The following is a 12598-nucleotide window of genomic DNA, read 5'->3' on the forward strand; positions in this document are numbered from 1 at the left end:
AAAAAGTCAGTAAAGTATTTCAAACAGGTCATAAAAAGTATTTCATAAAAATATAGTATAGTATGTCACAAAAAATGTCAGAATATATCATGATAAACCATAGTATGTCACAAAAGTCACAAAAAACGTCATAGTATAGTAAGTGAAAAAATGTAAAATGTATGGTACGTCACAAAAACGTCAGTCTAAGATGTCACTAAAAAGTCATAGTATAGTAGGTCATAAAAATATAGTAAAATATGCCATAAAAATGTCATAGTATGTAAAGAAAAAAAAGTGTCTTGAGAGAACGTCTGTTATAATTTGACGTTATATAAATAAAATTAATTTAATTATATAATATTATATTATTAGATCATTTAATTATGTAAATGAATGTCATAAAGAAGTCATAGTATAGTATGTCATAAAAATATAGTATAGTATCATGACATTTTTTAAGACAAAACTGCGCCCCCCTAACCGTAACAAAAACTTGTAGAAAGCTACTTGCATGGAAATTGTTGCTGGATTTATCATCAATGATAATGCTGTTAGCTAAAGTTAGGGACTTTGGTGGACAACTCTGCAGTTTTATATGGAAGTCAGATGGGACATATATTTAGTTTTATGTGTGCGGCCCTCAATCATAACCTGACTCCCTAAAATGTCATTCAGTCATCAAACCTTTGAGAGCGGCTGCATTAAGTGGAACAAAAAGTCAGGTTGCACAAACTGACGCAAACTGAGCCTGGCAGCCTCTAAATGGCAGATTCCTCACAGCCCTGCAGAGTCCTCTTAGCAACAGACAAAACCACACTCCATTCAAATTCTGCACACACTCTCATGGGCTCTTATGGCACAACATCAGAGACTCAGATCACCCTTTCACCAGAGTGACTCGGGTTTTGCGCCATCAGGACTTCATGACCTCTCACAGTAATATTAGTAATCACGCTTTTATAAGTTTACTCCACTTTTAGCTCCACTGTTAATAACTTTGGGTAAGTTATCAGCTGAGAGCCTTGAATATTCATCGGGCAAAATCATTTAAAATACATCCTCCTGCTTTTTCCACAAATTAAAATGACCAGGTGAAACTCTATTCCCTTATTGAATTAGTTAAAATGTCATTAAGTAATCTTTAATTTTTACTGGCTTTTATTGGTAAGAAGGTAGGAAATATCACAGCTGGTTTTAAGTCATTCCAGACAAGTTAAAAACTTAAGTTTTACAGTCAACATTGCAAGTGAAAATGTAAATATTGAAGGTCTTAGTATAGTATCATAGTATAGTATGTCACAAAAAGGTCATAGTAAAGTACCTCATAAATATGTCATAGTATAGTATGTCACAAAATGTCATAAAAAAGTCATAGTATAGTATGTAAATAAAAGGTCATAGTATAGTATACCATACAAATGTCATAAAAATATCATAGTGCCATAAACATTTCATTAAAAAAGTCATAGTATAGTATGTAAATAAAAGGCTTTAATATAGTATACCATAAAAATGTCATAAAATATCATAGTATAGTATGTCGAAGAGGTTTTTTGACCATAAGAATCCAAATCCAAGATTGCCATAGATCAGTCTTGCTTATTGATTTCCCACATTGCCAACAGTGGTCTAATACACCCAGTGATATAAAACAGAATGTACATACCCTGGTAAAAATGGTGTTGCCACACTCAAAGCTGGAGCACAACGACGCCTTTAAAGTTGACTTGAGTCGAAGGTCTATGCAGATCTGGGAAGTACAAAAATGAAAAGACAATGTAAAAAATGTCACTTTACAAAATACACTACAGTAACAAGAGTACGGCTGTGTTTTTTGGCAGTGTAACATGTTTTTGTTCACAAACAGTGCAGGCCATTAAATTGATTTCCTGGAGCCAAACATCACGTGGTTGAGAAATTGTTAACTCATTGGTTTTAATCCATAATCCTGAACAATATCATCATCATTTTAATACTAACAATCTGACATATCATAACCATTTTGTGCCGTTAAGAAATCCAGACTGTATAAGATTAAATGGTGATTTATGAGCGAGCGGGAGCGGGGCAGCGTCTGGGATATAATGTGTGTTTTTAAGCAGGGGCTTGAGCAGCTGCATGTGTGTGCACATCATAAACAAATATACTTGTTTTTCAGCTGAACACAGGAAAACACCCCCAGGCTCAGGAAACAGACACCACTGTGTATGTTCTGTATTTCTATACTCATGAGGATACAAATATCCTCATAATCAAATAGAACAAAACTTAAAAGTGAGGGGATTTTGTTTTTTACTGTTGAAATTAAAGTTATAATCTTAAAAAAGAAAATGTCAGTAAACATGAATATCAGTGCTGATGTGTTCATACTTGATGAATGTGTTCATACTTGATGAATGTGTGTGCAGATACCAGAGTAAACACTGTCACAACAGCGTGTTAAAAAGCAGCAGTGTGTTTTATGAGCAGTTGAACTACCTGTTGGGTCGGTGTTGGTTTCTGTCGAGCTCGTTGTGCAGACTGTTCCCACAATCACAGCGTGTTCACACCAGGCTCTTTGGCAGGAAACCTCATCCCCCTTCTCTCTCTCTCTCTCTCTCTTTCTTCCACCTTCTTCAGTCTCTTCTCACACAGGGTTCAGGATTTCTTTTCTGTCCTGTAAAATGAGAAACTGTAGCCCTTCTCTCTCTCTCTCTCGTCCCACTTTTTCAGTCTGATTTCAGGACGTTTTCTGCTCCTCTACAGCACAAAACTCCATTAACTGTCCAGTAAAAGCTGCTGAAAAGAATTTCCTTCGATTCAAAGAACCTCTCACGTAAACTGAAAAATAAAAACTGGCCTTTGTGTTTGTTTTGATGGATTTTTTGGCAGCTCAAGAAAGACGAGAGAGCTTCTTTGTTTCTGAAGGACTGACAGCAAAACTTTTAGATTAACTATCAAACCCCGCTGTAGCTGCTTGATATATCTCCAAATCATATCACAGAGAATGCATACATCATTCAGCAGGTGCAATGAGAAAAAAAATACCAAAACTCATTTCTTCTGTACCTAATATTATCGTAAGTGTCATAATTTTACTATTATTATTATTATAAAACAGCTGGGAATTGTAGTTTTTAGCAAACAGAGGAAATATCCATTTGTTGGGGACTATTTCCAGTAGTGGATTAGTACACATTTGGTGCTCTTGTGAGTACTGGCATACTAGGCAATACTTGTTAGTAGGATCAATTGTTTTGTTAGTTGTGTTCTCTTCATGGAAATAAAATACAGAATATTTTTTTTTTTAGGCATAAAGCTAAAACTGGCTGCTGAGATCACATCCTTTTCACAAAGAGTGATCACAGGGAACAATGCATGACATCACCTGTCATTTGTTTAGCCCGTGATGCCATTCAGCTCAGTCGGCTCACATGTCCACCTCCTCCTCCTCCTCCTCCTCCTCCTCCCTCTAACAACTACAAATGTTCCAGATTTGTCCCTGGAAGTTGCTGGAGAGCGTCAGCTGATTCCAGCAGCATCTATTGTAATCACAGCGCTTCCTTACATCTTTTATAGTCCTGTGAACAGCTTATAGTGTCCAGCTCCGCTATACCTTCTGACAGACACGTATGTAAACAAAGCCTGAAAACAAAAGCACACAATCCCCAATACCTCCCTATTCTATCTACACCATCGTACTATACCTCTGCTTCCTCAGTGAATTTGGACCCCCAGACGTAAAGCACACTCAAAGTCATTTTAACTTATAATAACAATATGTTTATTTCTGTAAACATGGCGGTTATATTGGCAACAACACACAAACACCTTCACATTCCACACAGTAAGTTTTAAAATAGCTTCATAGATACAAAAAGAGAGAATGACACATTGGAGAGAGGGGAAGTGTATGAGGAAGAGGTGGTAGGGTCAGTTTGTCCAGGAGAAACAAGGTCGGGTCAGAGCTTCAGGCAATCCAGGAGATTCTTCGTCTGCTTCTTCTTCGAGTCTCAGTCCAACACTGATCCCAGCTGAGCCGGAAGACCCTCCGCCTTCCTCCACTGTGCGTAACGTGTGTTGAACCATTTCTGGAGGACACAAATAAACAAAAAGAAAAAATGGGAGGTGTTAGAAACCAGAGGTTTTTGTACAGAAACCAAAGTGCTGCAGAGCCTGAAACACGAGAGCGATGAGGTAACTGGTTTGGCTGACAGAATACAGTCATGACATGAATATTCCTGAGACACAGGTGGAGCTCTTGTATTGTCAAGAATGATTTGAATAAAATAACGAGTTCTCCAAATTCATTGTTCCTCAGGCCATTGGTTACTTTTACATACACAACAATTATTTAGCAATCACTGAGAATTCAGTTGTGTTATTGGAAGTATTCACTCAAGACACGTGAGACACTAAAACAACTATTGTGCTTCTATGGGCAACTTTAAAGACCTGTGAAATCGTTCAACTGGTGTCTATTACAGTTTGTTTTGAGATCATTTGAGCATTACAACCTCAGTAGTCACGAGCCTGGCTACAGTCTTGTTAAAAATATTAAGCTGCCATGACACCGTCTTGGATAAAAGAATAGTTTTCTCTCTGAGAGTGAGATGAGGAACTGTTAAACTTATGTCTGTGCAATAAGAAGCTGTAATCAGAACATGTTAACCTAGATTAGCACTATAGGATATCATACAAAGCGCACATGAGGGTATAGGCTATTACAAAAAGATGTATTTATTTATTCAAAAGATTCCTGATAGTTATGTTTTGGCATCTAAAAACAACAAATTAACGCAGAATTAAGGTTAAATCATTTAAAGGTCTTAGGATGGGTGAATATCATTCACCATCTGTTTTTAGTTTTGTTGATTTTTTTCTGTGACCAGAGTGCAATCATCGAGAAACTCCAAAATATGAAGTCTATGATTAAAAGAGCAAGTCATTAACTTTGTTTCCTTTCGGACTTTCATTGTCTTCATAATCACAACACAGTCACATTTCTTGGTGCATGTAAGCGTGGTCACTGACTCACACAGACACAGCAGTGACCCTGAGGCTCAAGTTGTATCAAGGAAACCACAAAAAGACGAATGTTTCCGTCCAATTTTAACAAACTGCTCCACCAATAACTGCTCCACTGAAAACTCTGACCAGATGATGACTGCGCTGAGTGCCTCGAACACACACCCGTGACCCGGCGCATTGCTGTCTTGCGGTTCGTGTTGTCAAGGGATTCACAACAATGCTGACCTCATCTCGATAACGCCAAGGGGAAAGGGAGGGATTCGGTACGGTGGCCTTTAGACACGAGACCCTTGCTTGGCTTTGTGAGACGTGCGCCTGGCAGGAGGGATGGTTTCCACATATTGTACTGAAAACACATGAGACTCCTATTTGGAGCCGTCTGGGCTTGCACTTATGACTAAATCAATTTGAGAACTGCTCTCTGAACTTGGCTGTTCATCTGTGTTTTGGGATTTCATATTCATGTACCTCATTTTTATGACGCAGGGCATATATTTTGGGGAAAAAGTTGCTATGGTTCATAATTCTGTAAAGGTTCAGCCTTTAAAAATGCCATTTTCTCTACCAGGTTTTGAATGGAAGTTTGTACTTTGTTTTGTTTGTGGTCCTTTTTCAAAGTGCAACATCTTTGAATGTCTTGTAAAAGCATTGCACATTTCAGAACAATAATATGATTTATAACTCATATACAACGGTGCTTGTGTATTTTTTTCCCCCCAAGTGACTAGCACTTGATTTTATAACGAGGTCTTTCAAACGTGACTCTAGACCTTTACTGAGTGCAGCACTGAACACAAATAAAAACGGTCTATGAAAGAAGCTCAAACATGCCGCACAGACGCTGAAGCACACAGTAAATGTTAATGTGAAACGGGGAGTGGTAGCCGGGGTGTGTTTCTTCAGCTAAACCTCCTCCAATGAGAGCTTTGTTAACACACGACAGGGGGGGGGAGCACGGCAGGAACAGAAAGAAAGCTAGAAAGAAAAAAAAAAACGACATCAGCTGGAACAAACAAAGTCAGGTCTTTTGATGAGGGGCCAGACCTTTACCTCACCCTGGACCAGGCTTCCCCCCGTCAGGTTGGCCCGGCACCTCCCAACCTTTGTATATGATGAATGGAAACGGTCACTAACACTGGAAGAGGAATTAGGACGCAGCATATAGTGCAGTTTTAGTTTATGTGACATTTTTCATAGCTGCTCTGCAGGCAGATTATAAGCCTCAGTGGATGGAGCCAAATAATGAAACACCTTTGCTGTTCTAGTAACGAAGATGGGGGCTTGGCAATAGTAGTCAAATCAAGTGGGTATCTTTTAAAGTTGTAATCTTGTTTAGTGTTTCCACCAATCGTTTTTTGGTGCTGAGCTAATTTAATTTAATTTTTGCATTGCATCTGTTTTTAGCTTCTAACTTTACATTTTTCTTAACTAATCTTAAAGAAGTTGAAAATTTTATGTCACTTTTGTATTTCCTTTTTAGCTTGTAACTTTCTTAGCTTTGTAATCTTCTTGTTCTTTCTTGTCTAACCAGATCGGCATGATGCGCTTGTAGATCACACTTGCAACAAAAACGGCAAACTCCCTTTGAAACTCCCTTTGAGTACTCAAATGACATCATACTATTGAGTTGCATTATGGGAACAGTAGGATCCAGAGTTTTATAACTAGGGATTAAAAGTCAGGATATCGCTGCGTCTATTTTGGTACATCAAGTTACCCTTCCTTATGGAAATGCAATACTAATTCATGGAGTATAAGCATTGAGACTGAAACATGCTTCTCTGGGCTGCACATAAATGAAGGTGCACGGGGGTTAGAGACATTTGCATGTTACTTTTATAGTTGTACGTACATCTTGAATAATGTTGTATAACGGGCGTTTTGAATCCGCCTCCCAACAAACGTTCACTCACTCTTTTTACACATAACTGACTAATTTTCAGGCTTCAAGTATTTTCTTCTGACACACGTAACTACAGTGATTTTGCTTCGCAGCTGGTGTAGAAAAGGTGTAAAAGAGGCTACACCTGCATTTATACGATACAAATACTTCATCTGATGCTGCTGCACATTGTTTGTGCCTGTGTCAACTTCAGCCCTGAGGAATCTACAGGAACTGGTTTGTGGAGTCGAAGCAGAAAGAACAGTCACAAGCATGAGTCTGATGTACACGAGGTATGAAGTGGTGAACTGTTTGTACTTCAGGAGCTAATTATGAAAAGCACACACGCCCCATAACATGTGAGATCTGTCAGCCTCGAGAGCACAAACATGAGCAGAAATTTGCCTACGAGATGAACCTGATGTTACGTCAACTCAAATGACAGAATTTACATGTAGGGTTTCACCTCCTGGGGAATACAGCTAAACAAATAGTCATGTTGTTTGCTTGCCAAATCCTGAAGCAGAATGCCAACTGACAACTCTTATTCCAAAGCGAGACATTCACCTTTCAGGCTACTCTTCAAAAAAAAAAAATAACGACTGAATGCTTTTAAAATGATTCATCTATCAGAGGAATGCTACTGGAGGTTGCCGCAGAACTCTCTGGCGCTCTGAAGCTTCACATCTGGCTCCTGATGTGACAGTTGCACAGACTTTACAGTAAGACATTCCTCAGATAGAGGGATGGTGGGAGTGTTTGTATGTGGGAGAGGGAGGGTGGTAGAGATTAAATACCTAAGTAACAATGTGATGTTTTATATAAATGTCAACTAGTGACTACAACAATTGGCTTAAATGGGATTTTTGTGCTCAACAATATCGGTGTCTGGTGGCTCTTTCCTGCTGCTGTGTTTCTGGTTTGATTTGAAGAATGAACAGTCTTTTAATTGATTAGTTGATGGACAGAAAATGTTGATAATTGTCTAAGTCATTTTTTTTGTGGGGAAAAATTCAATTATTCTCTTGTTTAAGCTTCTCAGTTGGGAATATGTGCCGCTTGTCCTCGTCTTAACATTATTATACATTGAGTATTTTTGAGTTTTGGATTTTTGTCAGATTAAACAAGACATGTGATGACATTGCATTGGACTCTAGATAATTGTTTTTTGATGTTATGTAGAGCAAACGATTTATTGCGAAGATAATCGGCAGACTAATCGATTATGAGAATAATTGTCAGTTGCAGCCCTAACTTGGGATTCCCCACGAAAAGGAAAAACAAAGTTAAACTGATCAAGATGTAGGATTTGTTTCTCCTTAAAGCCTGGTGTGATGGGAAATGAACATAGCTACTGATGATGTGGTTGAAAGCTCTGGAGGAAGAGTACTGTTCCCAAGGTCAAGAAAGTATTTTCACACTCAAACTTCAAAGGTTGTCTTTAAAGCCATTTACCAATGGAATCTGTAATTTATGCTGCAACCAATGATTATCTACCAATTAATTTAACATTTAATCGTTTCCTTTAGTCGATAAAATGGCAGAATCTATAGTGTAAAATGTCCATAACGCCCAAAAGCCCAAGGTGATGTCTGCAAATTGTTTGTTTTGTGTGACCAACTGTGTAAAACTCAAAGATATTCCGTTAATTATCACATAAGACAAAGAAATGCGACAAATCGTCACATTTGAGAAGCTGAAATCAGGGAATGTTTGGGGCATTTTTGCTTGAAAATTTACTCAAACTATTAATTGATTATCACAATAGTTGCCAGTGAATTGTCTGGTAAATTAACTGACAAATCGTTTGAGTTCCTGCTGCACGTTAGGAGCCTAACGAACCCTTAACCCTCCTGTTGTCTTCGGGTCAAATTGACCCGAAGACAACAGGAGGGTTAAACAGGCCAACTGATGATAATGAACAAGGCTATTATTTGACAATAATGTATTCTTGTCTGGCTATTATTAATAATATGAGCATACTTTTGTTAATTTTTCATGACCTAATGTTGAATTTCTGTGGATTTATCCCTCCTGTTGTCTTCGGGTCAATTTGACCCGAAGACAACAGGAGGGTTAACCACATGTGTTTTCAGTTATTATTGTCCTGGAACATCACAAGCAGCTCAGTAAAAATACGTTGCCACCCACATCCGACCAAATATGAGAGCTGCATAGACACGAGCAGCGATAGCGACCACATAGGAAACTGAAACTTTGCCAACAAATGTGGTGTCACAGTCCTACTCTGAATGACTGACAGAATATCTTTCCTTAAAGTCACCTCTTTAAGCTTTAGATCACTCTGTACAGATGAATCAGTGTTTGTGAGAACAGTTTCTCTCTGAGCTGAAACAGCAGCAGGAAACTCGACTCTGACATGACTTCATCAGGGAAAACAACCAGGAGCTGCCCCAGTGACGATCAATGGGGCGCTGCAGAGCTCTGTGGTCTGTGTTTACACTCAAATGAGGATTATTTCATCAGACTGTGACACTTGAACAGATATATTAACCAGGATCACACTGAGCACAGACAAAGACCTGCTCCATTCACAGTCAGTGGAGCAGCTCCAGGTTCCATATCACACATTTAAAGTCTTGTGTTGCTTCTAGAAAAACAGGTTTATGCCTTTAGCAGTACATTATTTCCTGTCACCTGACTGAGACACTTTTATTGATAACACTCAAGGGCTTGTAAACTTCCTTGACACTAAGTTGTGATACCATAAAAATCACACTTGGTTGCTTCTGTGCTGGTAATTTCAGTAAAACCTCTAAAGTGTGCAGAGATGCAAAGAAACAAAGCACGTTTACTAAAGAAGTGTAGTTCAGTAACATTTTTAGATGCTTTATGCAAGTATTTTTTTGGCAAAATTATACTCTTGCTCCACTATAGTTCATATTATCTGCTAGTTACTTTGCAGATTATAGTCATACAATATTATGTATTGCTTTGGATTAAACTACACAATGGTATATAGTTACACTTAGTATCACCCAAATTAGAAAATGAAAATACATGCTTACAAAATTAAGCATCAATAATTCAAGGCATGTCCTTATGAAATAGGCTACTTTTACACATGAATAATAATAGGGGATTTTTTAATTTGTTATTTTAAGTGTGTTGCTCAATTGAATGCACACAAAACAGACAGATTCACTTGTCTATATGGGAATAAATGATAGCCTATTATAAAAGTCTCTAAAGGAGTATAGATGATCAGTGATGCCATAACAAAATCACAATTAATTACAATCTAATCTGACTTTAAGTATACTTCCTTTCACTGTTTGCATAATTCATTAAATGTTGATATTATCTCCATTGTGGCTCACAGTGCGACCAATTCCAATGTGCATTTTGAAGAAGCAAAGGGTCAGATCTAATATAAAATAGATATATTTCAGTTGAAGGGGGTGAATTTATGGAACAAAACTGAACTGAAAAACATTATTTAATGAATAAATATAAAAAGATATGATCAAGCTGTTCAAATGTGTCATTATTTCTAGAAATTGTGCATATACTGTTTGTTCAGGACAAACCATTATGCAACATAATAAATACAATTCAGCCTAAAAATCTAAACATTGTCTTTGTTGGGTTTTTTTTTAACTCTACTCTGTCTTTTTGTCATTATTAATATTATTATTTATTTTCCTGGTTTTGTTTTGGTTTTGAATGTTGAGGTTGTTTTCTCTATAGTGTACTTGATGGGTTTGTCTGTAAAGCTCATCTACTTAAAAGTTGGTTTATAGACTGTTATAATAACAAACAGTGGATTGCATATATGAAAAAGAGGGAAAAAATCAAGTATAAAAAAAATAAAAATATCTAAACATGAAGAAAACTTAATTCCACACACGTTCTACTAATTCACACACACACAGGCAGTAAGTAGAAGAAGAGAGAGTATTGCCATGTTGGTTACTCACTTTAGTTTCCTCCTCTGACAGCCCGCACTCCGCAGCGATCAACATGAGCGTCACTCCCTCCGGATGCTTGCTGACTTTCGTGAAATTCTCCTCCAGCACTTTCTGTTGGTACGACAGCTTCATATCATCCGGCGTTTCGGTAGACATATTCCTATATTATCCGTCTCTCTCTCTCCAATGTGCTGGTTTGGAGCTCCGGAGATGTTGCGCACAGCTTTACGCGCAGATGGAGATGGAGAGGTGGAGAGGTGGAGAGGTGGTGGCTCTCTGGCAGCTTCTGGAGAGGTGGGAGTGTGAGAGTGAAGTGGAGGCAGTGTGTGTTTAAGTGTGTGTGTGCGTGTGTGTGGAGGTTTTACAACTGTCAACAGAGGTACGTCATCATGAGGCCGTTCCCACCAGCAGAAGAGCCCTCCCACAATAAAACAGCAGCTCAGTGACAGCACTTAAAGGGATATTATGGGAATATTATGATCACCACAATAAACTACTGGTAGGCTAATCACATGAAAATGATCAGGAACAAATTCACTTTATTGGCCTGCAGTGTTATCACAAGGAAATACCATAAAGTAAAGTTACTAGAAACATGCAGCTACTGATACACTATTATAATAGGCCTTATATTAGAATGGGAAGCCCTTATTAGATAGATATATAGATAGATAGACAGATAGTAACTTTATTGACCCCGAGGGAAATTCAAGTTTCCAGCATCACAGTTCCACAGTGCAAAAACATGTTAGTAAAAAGGCAGTAAAAAAGTTAGTAGTGCAAAATACAAATAAATATACCAGATATCAAAATACAAGGAGATGAAGAAAACTGTTAAAACTGAAAGTTGCAGAAGAGACTGTTGAAAGTGAGTATAGTGCAGGGTAACTTAGTCTATGAAAGTGCACCATGTGCATTATCATCTGTCCTGCAGACCGTCCTCTTTCGTCCCCCCCCCCACCTCCCTAGAGAGGTGTTGTACAGTTTGATGGCTTGGGGGACAAAGGATTTCCTGAGGTCTATTAGGTCTGTGTGTATTCATTTTAATACCGTATTTCAAATTATAGCCTAATTATTATGACTTCTGTCACTGTTTTTAGTTTCGATGCTGCCACTGGGGGCCGCCAATGTTGAAATGTTTCCAATAGAGTGCTCCAGGGGATGGCGTATTTTTGTAGGCCAACCAGGAAGTTAGCATTGCCCTGGTTTCCCTCCGACAAAAAGCTAAATGGTATTTTTCCATTGGGTTTTGGATTAATGTAGAAAATAAGCTCGTTTATGATACTTACACGCTTTGTTCAGTAAGATAATCTTCACAAATGAACACCACTTTATGATTTTTGAAATGCGAATGCGATCACCAGAAGTAAAAAGCTAACGTTGGGCTATAAACAAACTACACCAACGTCACATGATTGCGAGTATACACAACGAGGCTGTAAAGGCTAGTCGGCGTGATGACGTCACTTGGTAGCAAACGCCTTTTTATATACACATAAAGACTTTAAAATCAAAATTCACGAGTGGGATATTTATTGATGCAGGCTATTTTTATATCTGAAACGTTTCAAAACGTTTCAGACCTGAAGAGAGCTTGTGTTAACCACAGATCTTATTTCAGGTTCTTAACATAAATCACTTAATAACTCACTGTTTACAAGTACAACAGACACTTTTATGTCCCAGTAGGATTATTAAGGTGAATTCTTCATCTTAATGTCTCCGTTTATGTTCATAAATCTAATCCGCTCGTTGCTGAACATGTTGACTGACTCGAGGATACTCTGGGAGG

The 12598-nt window shown here is 38.1% G+C and overlaps 1 protein-coding gene across 1 annotated transcript; it reads right to left on the reverse strand.

Moving 5' to 3' along the window:
* Positions 1-3721: 3721 nt before the first annotated feature.
* On the reverse strand, positions 3722-11152 carry hopx (HOP homeobox). Its single transcript, XM_037780985.1, has 2 exons — positions 10816-11152; positions 3722-4052 (listed from the first exon to the last, which is right to left on the reverse strand). Exons 1-2 carry the CDS (start codon positions 10960-10962, stop codon positions 3975-3977), a joined length of 225 nt encoding a protein of 74 aa, XP_037636913.1. The 5' UTR covers positions 10963-11152; the 3' UTR covers positions 3722-3974.
* Positions 11153-12598: the final 1446 nt, after the last annotated feature.

The sequence above is a fragment of the Sebastes umbrosus genome, chromosome 9 (assembly GCF_015220745.1).
Source record: "Sebastes umbrosus isolate fSebUmb1 chromosome 9, fSebUmb1.pri, whole genome shotgun sequence".
Lineage (NCBI taxonomy): Eukaryota > Metazoa > Chordata > Actinopteri > Perciformes > Sebastidae > Sebastes > Sebastes umbrosus.